Source organism: Macaca thibetana, chromosome 16 (assembly GCF_024542745.1).
Source record: "Macaca thibetana thibetana isolate TM-01 chromosome 16, ASM2454274v1, whole genome shotgun sequence".
Classification (NCBI taxonomy): domain Eukaryota; kingdom Metazoa; phylum Chordata; class Mammalia; order Primates; family Cercopithecidae; genus Macaca; species Macaca thibetana.
In genome coordinates, this window is record NC_065593.1 from 48,123,890 (window position 1) to 48,140,018 (window position 16,129).

At 49.9% G+C, this 16,129-nt stretch overlaps 1 protein-coding gene, 1 long non-coding RNA gene, 1 other non-coding gene and 2 pseudogenes across 6 annotated transcripts in view; 2 read left to right on the plus strand and 3 right to left on the minus strand.

The window, feature by feature from the left end:
- PSMB3 (proteasome 20S subunit beta 3) overlaps positions 1-15,320 on the plus strand; it is a 38,721-nt gene extending 23,401 nt beyond the window's left edge. Inside the window, exons 2-7 of one of the 3 annotated variants that reach the window (XM_050762913.1) lie at positions 3,172-3,240; positions 3,562-3,746; positions 6,916-7,023; positions 11,519-11,696; positions 13,551-13,645; positions 15,210-15,320. In XM_050762913.1, the coding sequence (XP_050618870.1) occupies positions 3,238-3,240; positions 3,562-3,746; positions 6,916-7,023; positions 11,519-11,696; positions 13,551-13,645; positions 15,210-15,258 (618 nt within the window). In that variant the 5' untranslated portion in view covers positions 3,172-3,237 and the 3' untranslated portion in view covers positions 15,259-15,320. Of the gene's footprint in view, positions 1-3,148; positions 3,241-3,561; positions 3,747-6,915; positions 7,024-11,518; positions 11,697-13,550; positions 13,646-15,209 lie in introns of those variants that run through there. The other 2 variants (XM_050762912.1, XM_050762915.1) reach the window with 2 other exon arrangements.
- Positions 22-1,886, plus strand: LOC126938576 (uncharacterized; annotated as a pseudogene). The gene has a single exon (XR_007720112.1). The product of XR_007720112.1 is annotated as an uncharacterized LOC126938576 (transcript).
- TRNAN-GUU (transfer RNA asparagine (anticodon GUU)) lies at positions 2,203-2,276 on the minus strand. Its single transcript has one exon. It is a non-coding gene; the product is annotated as a tRNA-Asn (tRNA).
- Positions 6,279-6,374, minus strand: LOC126940010 (uncharacterized; annotated as a pseudogene).
- On the minus strand, positions 11,628-13,556 carry LOC126938641 (uncharacterized). Its single transcript, XR_007720137.1, has 2 exons — positions 13,176-13,556; positions 11,628-11,888 (listed from the first exon to the last, which is right to left on the minus strand). It is a non-coding gene; the product is annotated as an uncharacterized LOC126938641 (long non-coding RNA).
- Positions 15,321-16,129: the final 809 nt, after the last annotated feature.

Here is a 16,129-nt window from a genome sequence, read left to right on the forward strand (position 1 = left end):
GTTATTCACGATTTATTAGGGATGGCGGCCGCGTCTGTCCCTCCAGAGAGCTTGATTATCCATCCGGCCGGTAGCGCCATTAAGCGCACTGACGGTGGGAGGCTCGAGTTAGAAATTGGGAAAGGAATCTTCGCCCAGTTTTGGAGCGCCTGCCTCTTCTTGCCTCGCTGCTCGCAGCCAAGGCAGCCCCGAAACTGGGGGCCCCGGCTGAATGCTTTCGCCCTCTGGCCGCCGAGTGACCCCAGCTTGAGCCTGCAGCCACAACAGCGGGACGGGGGCGGGGAGGAAGAGGAAGGGCGGAGAGACTTCCTTCCAGAGGGAGTGGTCCGAGAACCGGCGGGAGAAGGGCCAAGGGAAGATCCGGTCACCTCCTCCCAAGCCTGCAGGCGAAGAGGCGAGTTCACCGGCCCCGGAGGAAAGGGGACCCGCCCACTGTTCCCAGGGCAAATGTGTCGCCGGCGTCCTGGACTCTGCCAGGGAAAACGCGCATCCACTCGCTCTGCCGGAAGGGGAGCGCGGCAGGGACTCCCAGGCAGCCGCCCCTCTCTGGCTACAAGACCCCGAACAAGAGAAACCCGTAACAGGGCCTTTGCGGAGATCTGGATCCCACCCACCAACACGGACACTTAGGGGCTGCCCCTCGGGGCATTATCAGCCAGTGGGAAGGAGGTTGGCGTTCCTCTGCGGCCCATGAATCCTGGAGGGCTTCCCGAGGGACCACCGGGGTCCATCCACTTATTCCTCGGTTGTTAAGCGCCGGACAGGAGAGAACCGCTAGAGGAGTGTGCTAAGACCCCATTACCCATTAAAACTCCATTTTCATCTTTTGCGTCCTTGATGAGTAGTCCCCACATTCCTGGCCTTTCTGGTTTCTCAGGAGAACCTTCTGACCAGCTCCTCCCACATCGGAAGAGTTTTCTAGTCTTTTGTTCTACTGCTAGCCGACAGAGAAGCACCTGTCATGTGCCAGTGTCAAATGCTGCGCTAGGAACTGGGGACTCAAGGCACAAGAGCCTGGCTTTTGCGCGGGGTGCTCACAGGCCGGTGGGTGCAAACCCTGAGGGACACACAGCCTGTCCCTTTAGCGCCCACCGCTTCTGATGTGAGCGCTAAGGGTGAGTGAGTACTTGGGTGGGCTTCCACAAGAGGCCTCCTTTGAGCCGAATCTGCAGAGACCAAGTGTCTATGAGAACTGCTTAAGAGTACTTTGCACATTCTCCTCCACAAAGGTCGAGGCTCCCGCCGCACCCAGGAATGCGCCTCGGCAAACATTAGGCGCCCCTTGATTTTGTGTTTGCATCTCACGCGGTCCTCTAGCTGACAAGTGCATCAGAAGAGTCACAGTGTCTGTCACAGGCTAGAGGCTCGCAGAGGACAGGAACGCGGGAAATCTAGGCAATTATCTCCAGCATATACCAAGAGCTATTGCGAGGCTCAGATCCCTTTAAAAATGGTGACGAGACAGGAGAGGGCGGCTCCTCTAATGCTTTCCGGAACGTCTTTACCTCTGTGTCCTTTATACCTTTTATCTCCCCCAAACAAGGTCCTTGGTCTTTCTGCTTCTCTTTCCACATCCTCCTCCCCCACTTCTCTGTGTAGTTCTAGGGGGGAAAAAATGTATTGTTTTCCTTTTTTTTCTGATGCTTCTCACTTTAAATGTGTCTATTGTCCCTCTCTCTGTCTTGGGGTCTTCCGCACTCACCCTGCCTAGTTGTCTGTCATGTCCCTTCTTTCCTTGTATCACAACAATGTTCTCCCTTTCTCATCTTTGTTTCTCTTCATACCTGTTTCTCTGTGTGTCTCTCTCTCATTCCCTTCCCTTCCAAATGTAGTATTTGGAGATTGTAATATCGATTGAGGCAGACAATAAAAAACTGTCGAACCTCCACTGTAAATTCATGCCTAATCCTACGAAAAAATGCATCCTGAAACATGTTCCTTGCACAGTAAAACAAAAACCTCTGTCTTTAGGTTTCCTGCCATCCAGCTTGGAGGCGGGGTGGGGGGTGTGGAGGGAAGTGCTGGATAAATTATCCCATTATTGACTGAGCAGCAAAGAATTTTCAAGAACAGTGATTCTCCTAGAAAAAGTATTGCTGCTGCCATTTCTATGCAAAATTTGGCTTTTGAGTAAAAGGCTTAGGTTTTTATCTTACGGGGGGCAGGGGGAACAAAACCCAAAAGACAAAAAAAAAACCACCGCGTCCCTGGGTGGGCTCGAACCACCAACCTTTCGGTTAACAGCCGAACGCGCTAACCGATTGCGCCACAGAGACCGCGACGATTGCTGGCGTGCTGGTGAGTCGAGTCAATGGGAGCGAGCCTGGACGGTGCAGACGCCATAAGAGATGCCGCCATCGGGCGAAATAAGTGGAACCCGGGGGAGAAAGGGAAGGATCCTGATGGGGGAGGGGGACGAAAGGGCTTGGGAGGAGAGGACGCGGGACGTGCACCCCCTTCCTCCATTGGCTTGGCGAGAGGTCGACTGGCTGTCCTCAGGTTCTACCTCAAACGTGGAGAGGCCCGGAACATCCTTTTTTAGGGTGACCTGAGATTGAAGATACGTGAAGTCGGCGCGCAGGAAGTCCCCCAAATCAGAACAGCCTTGGGCTTCCAAACTCCCCTTCGCAGCTGAACCCCTGCAGCCGCAGAATACCCACGACGCCTACCCGCGACGCCTTCCACTTCCCACCTGCATCATTAAATTTACATTTAATGGGCGCCTCGTATATACCAGGCACTGTTGTGGGCCAGTGACTATTCAGAGCCTAGGCAAGTGCCTGGTACACAGTAAACGTAAGGCTTTCTGGAGTGAATAAATAAGCTAGCACGACTAATAGGACGAACTCATACATCACGGTGATAAGCGTCACGGTGCCCCTTCAGCTGGGGCCGCAGCCCCCTAAACCCAGTTTCACCAGCCCACGTGCGCGCAGGCTCCGCCCCCAGTCCCGAGTCAGGTCCGCCGAGATCCCACTATGCACCGTGTTGCAAGCCTCTTCCGCACCCACAGTGACTTTTCACTTCCGCTTTTCCCGCCTCCGTTTTGACTTTGCAACCAAACTACCTGTACTGGTGACCGACAGGGATGCGGGACCAATAGAAAGCCCAGATGTCCAGGAAGAGTCCGCCTATCAGCCAATAAAGAGACAGCAGCGAGAGCGGTTGCGCAGTGAAGGCTAGACCCGGTTTACTGGAATTGCTCCGGCGATCGAGGGGTCCTAGTACACCGCAATCATGGTGAGATGGGGAGTTAAAGCAAAGGAGCACAGGGAAGGATTGAGAAGCGGAGGGGGGTCGGGAGAGGCTTGGGGACGAAAAGGGCCAAGGGTCGATGGAAGGAAACGGTTTCAGTTAGAGGGGAGCGGACCCCGGTGAGGACCAAGAGGGTGAGTGCGGCTCATCGCCGCCACACAGTGCTCATCCCAGCTGGAGAACCAGGGGTTCAGGCGCCTCCGGAATGGAGAACGGGCGTACAGGAGCCTCCGCATCAGGAGCTGGGCCGGGGGCTGTCGCAGCGTTTGACCCCCCGCGCTGACCCCTTCGCTCTGTCTGTCCTAGTCTATTATGTCCTATAACGGAGGGGCCGTCATGGCCATGAAGGGGAAGAACTGTGTGGCCATCGCTGCAGACAGGCGCTTCGGGATCCAGGCCCAGATGGTGACCACGGACTTCCAGAAGATCTTTCCAATGGGTGACCGGCTGTACATCGGTCTGGCCGGGCTCGCCACTGACGTCCAGACAGTGTAAGTTTCAAGGGTCCCTGCCCACACCCAGGTCTCTTCTTGGACCATACTCCCCTGGCGTCTTGACCGGCCAAGGTGTCAGTCATCTACCACACACCACCAGTGAGTTTGAAACTTTGCCGCACACCATAGCGATACAGAGATGTATCCTAACCAACTTTTACCCGCATTTCCGCTGTGCCAGGCTCTGTGGAAAACACCTCACATTCATGGACTTACTTAATCCTCTCCCTGAGGATTCCATGTTGCCATCCCATTTTGCAGATGAAGAAACTGAGGGTCTCAGAGAGTGTCTTGCCCAAGAAGCAAAGTCAATGAGTGTCAGCCAAGATTCCCACGCGAGTCTCTCTAAGGCCGAAGTCAGCGCTCAGTCCCTAAAGAGCGAGACTGTCTCCAGAAACTTGTCCCTCCCTTTTTTCTCTTTCTTTTTTTTTTTTTTTTTTTTTTTTTTTGAGACAGGGACTTGCTTTGTCACCCAGGCTGGAGCTCAGCGGCGTGATCTTGGCTCACTGCAACCTCCACCTCCCAGGCTCAAGCGATTTTTGTGCCTCAGCCTCCTGAGTAGCTGGGACTACAGGCACGCACCACCATGCCTGGCTAATTTTTGTATTTTTAGTAGAGACAGGGTTTCACCATGTTGGCCAGGCTGGTATGGAACTCCTGACCTCAAGTGATCCACCTGCCTCAGCCTCCCAAAGTGCTGAGATTACAGGCATGAGCTACCGCACCTGGCCTGACTTTGATTTTGACACCAATTTTGAGGGGACAAGGCAAGCCCAACAGAAACATCTTACAAACAGTTGGGGTTTTGATATTACATCTCAGGGTTGGGGAAGCATTGGCAATGTGCCAAATCTATGGGAGCAGATTCTGGAGAGACAAAGTCTGTAGAGAGGGAAATAATGAGTAGCAGTTTAAGAGCTGAACCTTACATTTAGCAGTGAGGCGACAAGAGAAGCCAGATAATAATAAGAGAGGAAAAGAATGGCGATAGGCTTTCAGGAGGGAATATGTGGTCACAGGGGGCAGGTGCTGCAGGGTACTGGTGGCCTGAGGAGCGGCAGGTCCTGGATTTGTTTCCTAGAAGGTGGAGAGACTAGCTCACAAGTGTGGGTGGATGCCTGTCAGAAAATGTTCTCATTTCGGCCAGGCGCGGTGGCTCACACCTGTAATACCAACACTTTGGGAGGTGGGCGGATATCTTGAGGTCAGGAGTTCCAGACCAGCCTGGCCAACATGGTGAAACCCTGTCTCTACTAAAAATACAGAAATTAACTGGGCGTGGTTGTGATCACCTGTAATCCCAGCTCCTCGGGAGGCTAAGGCTGGAGAATTGCTTGAACCTGAGAGATGGAGGTTGCAGTGAGCTGAGATTGTGCCACTGCACTCTAGCCTGGGCAACAGAGTGAGATTCTGTCTCAGAAATAAAAAGAAGGCAATTAAAAAAGAAAATGTTCTCATTTCTCTTAAAACTCCCTGAGTCTCAAGAACATAACACTTACTGAGATCTCGCAGCCCTTTTTTCCTATCCTGGTAGAGTCAGAGAATGACATCCTGGGGTTCCTGTCAGTGTGAAGTCTCCTGTGAGCCTTCCCCTCTCCAGTCACTGCTGTTCTCACACCATTTCCTTTTCTTCAGAGGGCTTTTCTCACCGCGTTTGCTTGCTTGTGGGCAATAACTGCCCATTTCACTAGGCCTCGGTTTCCCTACCTGGAAGATGAAGCTCAAGTCATTTCTAAGGCTCTTTGCTCTGGTGTCCTGAGACACTGCTTTGCCTCCAGCAGGTGTGGCATTGGTCTGCTCTATGCAGGGGCCTATCCTGGGGCTCTGAAATGGAACAGGCAAGCTGTGACCTTTTTTCCTTTTTTCACCAAAGCTGCCAAGTGGCCTTTTTCTTTTTGGAGACGGGAGTCTCGCTCTGTCGCCCAGGCTGGAGTGCAGTGGCGCAATCTCAGCTCACTGTAAACTCCTCCTCCTGGGTTCACGCCACTCTGCCTCAGCCTCCCATGTAGCTGGGACTACAGGGGCCCGCCACCACGGCCAGCTAATTTTTTGTATTTTTAGTAGAGACAGGGTTTCACCATGTTAGCCAGGATGGTGTCAATCTCCTAACCTCGTGATCCGCCCACCTCGGCCTCCCAAAGTGCTGGGATTACAGGCATGAACCACTGCACCCGGCTGCCAAGTGGCCTTTTTCTAAGGCACCTTTCAGGTCTGTTAGCACATAGCACAGCAGTTGGTGCTGCTCTTTTTTTCTTTTTTTTTTTGGTCACCCAGACTGGTGACATAAACTTAACTCACTGCAACCTCTAACTCCAGGGCTCAAGTGATCCTTCCACCTCACCCTCCCAAGTGGCTGGGACTAAGGTGTGCGCCACCATGCCTAGCTAATTTTTGTATTTTTTGTAAGAGACAAGATTTCACTACGTTGCCCAGGCTTGGCTTGAACTCCTGAGCTCAAGCGATCCACCCGCCTCAATCTCCCAAAGTGCTGGGATTACAGGTGTGACCCACTGCGCCCAGCCTAAAACTTTTTATATGGAATGCTTCACAAATCTGCATGTCATCCTTCTGCTAATCTTCTCTGTATTTTTCCAGTTTTAATATATGTGCTTCCAGGCCAGGTGCAGTGGCTCGCGCCCGTAATCCCAGCACTTTGGGAGGCCGAGGCAGGCAGATCATGAGGTCAGGAGTTTGAGACCATCCTGGCTAACACAGTGAAACCCCATCTCTACTAAAAGTGCAAAAAAATTAGCTGGGCGTGGTGGCGGGCGCCTGTAGTCCCAGCTACCTGGGAGGCTGAGGCAGGAGAATGGCGTGAACCCAGGAGGCGGAGGTTGCCGTGAGCCCAGATCCTGCCACTGCACTCTAGCCTGGGCAACAGAGCGAGACTCCATCTCAAAAAAATATATATATGTGTGTGTGTGTGTGTGTGTGTGTATATATGTGTATGTATATATGTGTATATGTGTATATGTATATGTATATGTATATGTATATGTGCTGCCAAAGTGAGCACCAGTTGCTACTTCCTAACACATGTAAGACTGCAGTTTTCCCTGGGCAGGGACTGAGATGAGGTGTCTCCTTATGTGCCCCTGACCTCAACAGGGTAGACACTTGGGGATATTCAATAATGACTTACTAACTCACTTTTCTCCTACCTCAGTGCCCAGCGCCTCAAGTTCCGGCTGAACCTGTATGAGTTGAAGGAAGGTCGGCAGATCAAACCTTATACCCTCATGAGCATGGTGGCCAATCTCTTGTATGAGAAACGGTGAGTGCAAGTGTAGCTAGCACTGAGGGAATGCAGACAACCTTTGAATGTAGTACGGAGTAGGTGCTGAGGAAGGGGATTCTCCTTGTTTTTCCATCTCTTATTTGCAGGATAATATTCTTATTTTATGGGTGTGTTTTCTTTGGGCCTGACAACCAAATAGGAAAGAAAATACTTACACTGGAAGAAGGCAAGGAATGCACATAGCAGATAAGTTTGCATCTAGGCAAAAGAATTAGTCCCACTGTTAGACTGTTCTGGGGTCTCCCAGCAGGAGCCACCCTTACTCTAGAGCTATTCTGTCAGCACTGGCTTCTCGGGAATAGCAGGGAGCCTAGGAATGGGGTGTTCATTTTCGTCAGTTCTTTTTGAGTGCTTTATGGTGAGAAACAAGGGGCCTAACTGTAGAATTCAGTGCAGAAATCTGGGATGGAATTGAACGGAGACCCTGTGGGTGCTTTCTACCTCTGGGCAAACCTGGGTGGCCAGAATACAAGTTGAGCTCTGTTTTTCTTTTTGTTTTTTTTGAGACGGAGTCTTGCTCTGTCGCCCAGGCTGGAGTGCAGTGGCACGATCTCGGCTCACTGCAACCTCCACCTCCCGGGTTCAATCAATTCTTCTGCCTCAGCCTTCCATGTAGCTGGGACTACAGGTCCACATCACCACCCCCAGACGATTTTTGTATTTTCAGTAGAGATGGGGTTTTACCATGTGGGTCAGGCTGGTTTCAAACTCCTGACCTCAGGTGATCCACCTGCCTTGGCCTCCCAAAGCCCTGGGATTATAGGTGTGAACCACCACACCCAGCCCAAGCTCTTTTTTTTTTTTTTTTTTTTCCTTTAAACTTTTTATTTTGAAGTAATTTTTGCAATTTGTAAAAATACTCTTTAGCTTTCAAAACTGAAAGGACTTGTCATTTCTTTTTTTTTTCTTTTTTTTTTTTCGAGATGGAGTCTTGCTTTGTCACCCTGGTGCGCAGTCATGGTTCACTGCAATCTCCACCTCCTGGGTCCAAGTGATCTTCCTGCCTCAGCCTCCTGAATAGCTGGGATTACGGGCATGTGCCATCACACCTGGCTTTTTTTTTTTTTTTTTTTTTTTTTTTTAGTAGAGACGGGGTTTCATCATGCTGGTCAGGCTGGTCTTGAATTCCTGACCTCAACTAATCTACCACCTCGGCCTCCCAAAGTGCTGGGATTACAAGTATGAGCCACCGCGCCACCGCGCCCAGCAAAAAGTCTTATAAAGTTGTAGCAATTAACTCATATTTGGAAATGGCTTGCTGGGCGCAGTGGCTCATGCCTGTAATCCTAGTACTTTGGGAGGCCAAGGAAGGTGGATCACTTGAGGTCAGGAGTTCGAGACCAGCCTGGTCAACATGGTGAAACCTCATCTCTACTAACAATACAAAAATTAGCTGGGTGTGGTGGTGCATGCCTGTAATCCCAGCCACACGGGAAGCTGAGGCATGAGAATTGTTGAACCTGGGAGGTAGAGGTTGTAGTGAGCCAAGATCATGCCACTGCACTCCAGCCTTGGTGACAGAGTGAGACTTAGTCTCAAAAGAAATAAAAAATAGGCCGGGTGTGGTGGCTCACGCCTGTAATTCCAGCACTTTGGGAGGCCGAGATGGGTGTATCACCTGAGGTCAGGAATTAAGAAACCAGGCTGACCAACATGGTGAAACCCTGTCTCCAATAAAAATACAAAAATTAGCTGAGCAAAGTGGCAATACGCCGGTAATCCCAGCTACTCAGGAAACTGAGGCAGGAGAATTGCTTGAACCTGGGAGGTAGAGATTGCGGTGAGCAACCTGCCTCAGGCTCCCGAGTAGCTGGGATTACAGGTGCCTGCCACCGCACCTGGCTAATTTTTTTATTTTTAGTAGAGACGGAGTTTCATCATGTTGGCCAGGCTGGTCTCGAACTCGTGACCTCAGGTGATCCACCTGCCTTGGCCTCCCAAAGTGCTGGGATTACAAGCATGAGCCACTGCGCCCAGCCAACGAAAAAAAAAGTTAATAATATCTGGGATTATCTGGGTAAGAACCTTAAAATCAAATACTATAACAGTTCAGGGCCTGTGTTTGAACTTTCTTTTTTTTTTTTTTGAGACGGAGTCTCGCTCTGTCGCCCAGACTGGAGTGCAGTGGCGCGATCTCGGCTCACTGCAAGCTCCGCCTCCCGGGTTCACGCCATTCTCCTGCCTCAGCCTCCTGAGTAGCTGGGACTACAGGCGCCCGCCACCACACCCGGCTAATTTCTTTTTGTATTTTTAGTAGAGACGGGGTTTCACCGTGTTAGCCAGGATGGTCTCGATCTCCTGACCTCGTGATCCGCCCGCCTCGGCCTCCCAAAGTGCTGGGATTACAGGCTTGAGCCACCGCGCCCGGCCTGAACTTTCTATTATGCTGATGCCAAGTTACCATCTGAAGTAACTTTTCCTGCAGTGTTTCAGAGGTGCGTAGACGGTATTTCTAGGGTCCAGATTTTAAAAGGAGTCTGGACATTGCTCAGGTTTGCAGATCAGTGCCTCAGCCTGTCCTGCCAGAAAAATCACTGATTTCAGATGGGCTCATAGAGGAAGCTCCAGGCAATAGTAGCTAAAAATCCAGAATTTTTCAGGTAACCTAATGTATTTTTATTCTTTTCAATAAGAGTAAGTCATTTATTATTTTTATTTTTTATTATTATTTTTTTGAGACAGAGTCTTACTCTTTTGCCCAGACTGGAATGCAATGGTGCGATCATGGCTCACTGCAACCTTTGCCTCCTGGGCGCAAGCAATCCTCCTGCCTCAGCCTCCCGAGTAGCTGGGACCATAGGTGCATGCCACCACACCTGGCTAATTTTTAAATTTTTTTGTAGAGACAGGGGTCTCACTTTGTTGTCTAGGTTGGTCTTGAATGCCTAGGCTCAAGCAATCCTCCAGCCTTGGCCTCCTCCCTAAGTGCTGAGATTACAAACGTGAGCCATCGTGCCTGGCCTAAAAAAGTTATTTTCATGGTGGCTTATGCCTGTAATCTCAAACTGTGTGTGTGTGTGTGTGTGTGTGTGTGTGTGTGTGTGTGTGTGTGTGTGTGTGTGTGTGTGTGTGTGTGTGTGTGTTTCTATTTAGAGCTATAACTGAAGATCATGCCCTTAGAAATGACTGTGATCCAGGCTGGGTGCAGTGGCTCACGCCTGTAATCCCAGCACTTTGGGAGGCCGAGGCAGGTGGATCATGAGGCCAGGAGATCGAGACCATGCTGGCTAACATGGTGAAACCCCATCTCTACTAAAAATACAAAACATTAGCTGGGCATGGTGGCGGGTACCTGTAGTCCCAGCTACTTGGGAGGCTGAGGCAGGAGAATGGCTTGAACCCACGAGGCAGAGCTTGCAGTGAGCCAGGATCATGCCACTGCACTCCAGCCTGGGCAACAGAGCAAGACTCTGTCTCAAAAAAAAAAAAAAGAAAGAAATGACTGTGATCCAATAAGACATATGGATAATATCTCTTTACTGACTCTATTGAGGATATTGGCCATTTGTTATTTGGTATTTTATACAGACACTCCTTACCTTATAACATGTTGTTAAGTTTAAAATATTGTAATTTGAAATGGGTATTTTGTAGACATAGGATGCAAAAACACAAAACACTATATCCAAAAATTGCTCACAGCAGAACAGTGTAAATTATCTGTTGTTTCCTCTCGTGATTGTGTGGCTGACTGGGAGCTGCCACTCATTGCCACTGTCCAGCATTAGGAGTGGGTTTGGTACCACATATTGCTAGCCTGGGAAAAGATCAAATTTCAAAGCATAGTTTCCGCTAAATGCCTATTACTTTGGAACCATCATAAAGTTGAAAAATTTTAAGTTGAACCATCATAAGTCAGGGACCATCATCTGTACATAAAGATCCCTAAGACTGATTTTTCTTAAAGATCGGTGTCTAGAACAAGTTTCTGATGAGCTGCCATTTCCTTTTGACAGACAATGAGAGTAACCCAGCCACTGAGTATCCCTCTGTGCCTTGCCTGCGAGGGGGCTCAAAACAAAACTTTGTGTTCAGTCTGAGTTATCTTGTATTATGTTTTAATGGTTTAGTTTTATTTTTCAGTGTTTTTCATATAAACTGCCTCCAATCTTTTCTCTAAAGGAGTAGAGGTATAAACATACACATAGAGGACTGAGTGATGGTAGGACCTTGGGTGAAGAGAGGGAGGATTAGAAGAAAACAATTCTGAAAGAAAGGAGGACAAGAGGGTCAGAGATGAGGAGGACAGAAAGGTCAGTGTTGAAGAAGAGAAAGTGAAGAAGTCTTAGAACATTGCTAGCTGGCAGGAGAAGCGAGGGGGGGCTGGCCTCGGGGAAAGGTCATCTTCCTAAACAGGTCCTCCGTTTCCCTTTGGGTCTGGGTCTAGGCCGGGGCCTTGTCTGAATAGGCTTGAACATGAAAGTGAGCATTCCTGAGTTCTGGTTTCTCTCTCTGATGCTGGCCCCCACAGGTTTGGCCCCTACTACACTGAGCCAGTCATTGCCGGATTGGACCCGAAGACCTTCAAGCCCTTCATTTGCTCTCTAGACCTCATCGGCTGCCCCATGGTGACTGATGACTTTGTGGTCAGTGGCACCTGCGCCGAACAAATGTACGGAATGTGCGAGTCCCTCTGGGAGCCCAACATGGTATGTTGGTGGCATGGAGTGGGACTGGGCTCTGAGGTACCCACCCTTGGTCATTAGGAAAAAAATGTGTTTATGTGGCAGGTAATGGGGAAAATGGTGCAGGTGGGAGAGAAAGCCGCAGCTGCTGCTCCTTGGAAGGGTATCCAGAAATTCCATCTGCCAGGGCTGACTGGCTCCAAAGGAGAGCATCTTCTGTTGGGAAACCACAGTTAGATATTTGCCACAGCAGTAAGAATTCCTTACATTGGGTTTACAGGGTTCTCGCATCCATTCGTTGAACAAACATTTAACTCAGTGTAGGGTTAGAGGCGGCTCAACAGAATGGGCTTTGGAACCAGGTTGTCTGGGTTGGAAACTTGGATCCACCCACCACCTTAGTTATTGTTCTTGGAGAAGCCAGTTTACTTCTCTGCCTCCACTACTTTGACTGTAAAATGGGGATAAGAAACTCTACCTTAGAAGTGGTGCTGAGGAGGCCAGGGGCGGTGGCTCACACCTGTAATCACAGTATTTTGGGAGGCTGAGGCAAGCAGATCACCTGAGGTCGGGAGTTCAAGACCAGCCTGACCAACATGGAGAAACTGTCTCTACTAAAAAAAAAATGTCAAATTAGCCGGGCATGGTGGTGCACGCCTGTAATCCCAGCTACTCAGGAGGCTGAGGAGAATCACTTGAGCCTGGGAGGCAGAGGTTACAGTGAGCCAAGATCATGCCACAGCACTGCATCCTGGGCAACAAGAGCTAAACTCCATCTCAAAAAAAAAAAACAAAAAACAAAAACCCACAGTGGTGCTGAGGAAAACAAATGAGTATATGTCCTGCCGAAGCGAGCAAAAAAACAAATGAGAAGAGATTAGATAGTGCTCGACGGCGAGGGTCGGCTGTCATTATTGAGTGTCAGTTCTCCTGGGCATTGGGGAAAGCAGGTACAGTCTGCTTTCAAGGGCCCACTGCAGTCCAGTGAAGCAAGACACACCCAAATACCATTAAACTGCAGTTTGTTGGGAAGAAGAGGAAAGAAGAGAGTCTGGTAGCAGAAGGAACAGCCTGTGCAAAGGTACAGGAATGGCCAGGTATGCTCAGTGACTGGAGAGAGCTGAACCTGGCTGAAGTGTGGGTTAAACATGGTGTGAAACGATGCTGGAGACTGAGATGAGACCTCAAAGGGCCTTGAATGCCATGCCAAGGAGTTTGAACTCTGTCCTCTGCCGTAAGGAACCTAGGGAATCAGGTGCCTTTAGGTGGACATGACAGGCTGTTATCGCCTGCAGGAGGCACTGAGGCCCTGAGCAAAGACAGTGGCAGTGGGGAGGCAGGAAGGCAGCTGTCAAGGGGACTTAGTCACTTAAAACAGAAGTGAAGGAGGTAGAGACAGAGGATGGCTGGATTCTCCAGCTAGGCTAGCCAAGACAGAATGTAGAAGGAACAGGTTTGGGGAAAGTGGGTTTGTGGTTGGAGACAGGTTGGATTTTGAGGTACCTGTTAAGATATCCAGGATCAGAGCCCATCAGACAGCTGCTAAAGCACATGGGAACCAAATAGGGATTCTTCTCCCTATTTTACAGAGAAGAAACTGAGGCTCAGTGAAGGGACGTGCTATTTGCCCAATGTCACACTGCTGATTAGTAAAAGAAATTCAGGGCTTGACGTCTCTTTCACTTTCCTTTACATAATTCTGCTTCCTTCCAAGGAAGGAGCTGAGGGGGGCTTCCCACATCCTGGGAATCATCCCTTACTTCAGGCATGTCTTGAGGCCAGAGCTGGGAACCTTGAGCCTAGAAAAAAGAGAGTTAAGGGACCAAACCAAATCAGAGCCAGAGGCTGTGGTCTCAAGGGGTCCCACTCTGTTGGCAGGATCCAGAACACCTGTTTGAAACCATCTCCCAAGCCATGCTGAATGCTGTGGACCGGGATGCAGTGTCAGGCATGGGAGTTATTGTCCACATCATGTGAGTATGGGCTGGGAGAAGTCTAGATGCTCTGCAGACACCCTGCCTCTCCCTTCTCCACAAGCATACACCCCATTTTCCCAGCCCCCTGGTCAGGTATGAGATAAGAAAGGTGCTTTTGGCTGTCCTGGATGAGCAAAAGTCCATGCCTACCTATGGCTGGTAGCTGGCAGCCTACCCAGCTTCCTCTGGCCTCTGTCAGCTGAGGTTCTGTGACCCGTGCTCTCAAGAGACATTTCTTCCTTAACAATGTCCCCAAAGTCTCAGGGATCTGTGTTGGGGTGAGCCACAGCAAAGCTACTACAAATGGATTGAAATTTTAGGTGGCTTGCATCCTCTCTCCAGCCCAGATCTATATGATGTTCTGGGCTCTAGGGACCAATCTCCAAGCCCCAGCCAGCTCCCTAAGTGCCATCCCCCTTGTCCTCTTGTTTGGAGACATCACCAGGAACCTGATTGGACAGAATAGGAGGTGTCCTTCCAACCACTTTCCTACATTGCAGGATAAGCATTTGGACCCTTTCGGGGGATAGCCTGCTTAATTACCATGAAACAGTATTTGGCCGGGCGCGGTGGCTCATGCCTGTAATCCCAGCACTTTGGGAGGCTGAGGCAGGCGGATCACAAGGTCAGGAGTTCGAGACCAGCCTGGCTAACATGGTCTCTACTAAAATACAAAAATTAGCTGGGCATCATGTGTGCGCCTGTAATCCTAGCTACTCAGGAGGCTGAGGCAGAATTGCTTAAACCTGGGAGGCGGAGGTTGCAGTGAGCCAAGATAGCGCCATTGCACTCCAGCAACAGAGTGAGACTCTGTCTCAAAAAAACCCAAAAAACAGAATTTACCACCGAAGGTTTTTTAATGTTCTTTGGGGTGAAACCACACCTTCTCCTTCCTAAGTGGCTTGTTCTCTAGGCTTGGAGGAGCTCCTTCCCTTCTTCTTTTTTTTTTTTTTTTTTTTTTTGAGATGAGTCTCGCTCTGTCACCCAGGCTGGAGTGCACTGGTGCTATCTTGGCTCACTGCAACCTCCGCCTCCTGGGTTCAGGCGATTCTCCTGCCTCAGCTTCCTGAGTAGCTGGGATTACAGGCACATGCCACCACGCCCACTTTCTGTATTTTTAGTAGAGATGGGGTTTCACCATGCTGGTCAGGCTGGTATTGAACTCCTGACCTCGTGATCCACCCACCTTGGCCTCCCAAAGTGCTAGGATTACAGGCATGAGCCACCGCATCCAGCCAAGCTCCTTCCCTTCTTTGGAGAGCTGTGAAGTCGCCCTTTCCCAGAATCATTTTCTGGGAAAGCCTCCTCGAGGTGGTTCCACCTGTGGAAAGTCTGCCCAGGTCTCTGTTCCTGTCCCTCCTTCCTCACCACAGGCAGAGGAGATGAGCCAGCAGGAATGAACTAGAGCAGGATAGTTACACCTAGAGGCAGCGGGCAGCCATTTGTTCTGCTCCCTTACCCCAGGGCTCGAGGGCTCGGTGCCGAGGGCCGGGAGAGCTAGTCCCAGTCACGGTCCAGATGGGTAGAGATGTTGTTTTCTTGTGATTTTCTTCCTCTGCAGCGAGAAGGACAAAATCACCACCAGGACACTGAAGGCCCGAATGGACTAACCCTGTTCCCAGAGCCCACTTTTTTTTTTTTTTTTTTTTGAAATAAAATAGCCTGTCTTTCACTCCTGCTTCTTTGTCTTTGATGCCTTTCCGCAGATCTCTGCCCTAGCTGGGCAGCTACAGCCAGCCACTTGGTGTGTGTGGCCTGGCCCTCGGCTTGCTTTCTGGCTCACGCTCTACTCCACGGGTGCGTGCCAGTGGGGACAATCCACATGTCACTTGCTGCATGCTCCCTGTGCTAGGCCCCACACAAGTGCTTTACATGGTCTAGAATTTATTCATCATCATGACTCAAGGTAGTTGAGATTATCCTTGTTTGGAGAAGAAGGACAGTTAAATAACTTACCCAAGTCTACTTTAATACGTGGTAAAGCAAGGACATAAACTCATGTTCCGTTGACACCAGAGCTTAGAATCCTTTTCAAACTCTATGGGAAAACCCTTAGATCTTTTATTGCTTCAGGTAGATATTTGGCCAAGTATCCATAAGTAGTCTAGTGTTTCTTAACCTGGCCAGCACATTAGTCACCTGTGGAACTCCTAAAACACATACCTTGATCCCACCCCTTGAGATTCTGATTTAATTGGCCTTTTAGGGGCCAGGGCACCTGTCTATTCCAAAATTCCCCCAAATGATTCCAGCTTGCAACCTGTAGTACATAGATGGCCTCATGTTTGCATAGCAGAGTGGTTCACAAACGTTAGCCCCCATCGGAATCACCTGGAGGGCTCATTAAAAGTTTGATTCAGGAGATCTGGGTTGGAACCTAAGAATTTGCATTTCTGACTGCCAGGTGCTAATGACACTGCTGGTCCAAGACCGCACTTTGAGAACCGCTAGGTTTTAAGTGCCCAGATGGAGTAGATGATG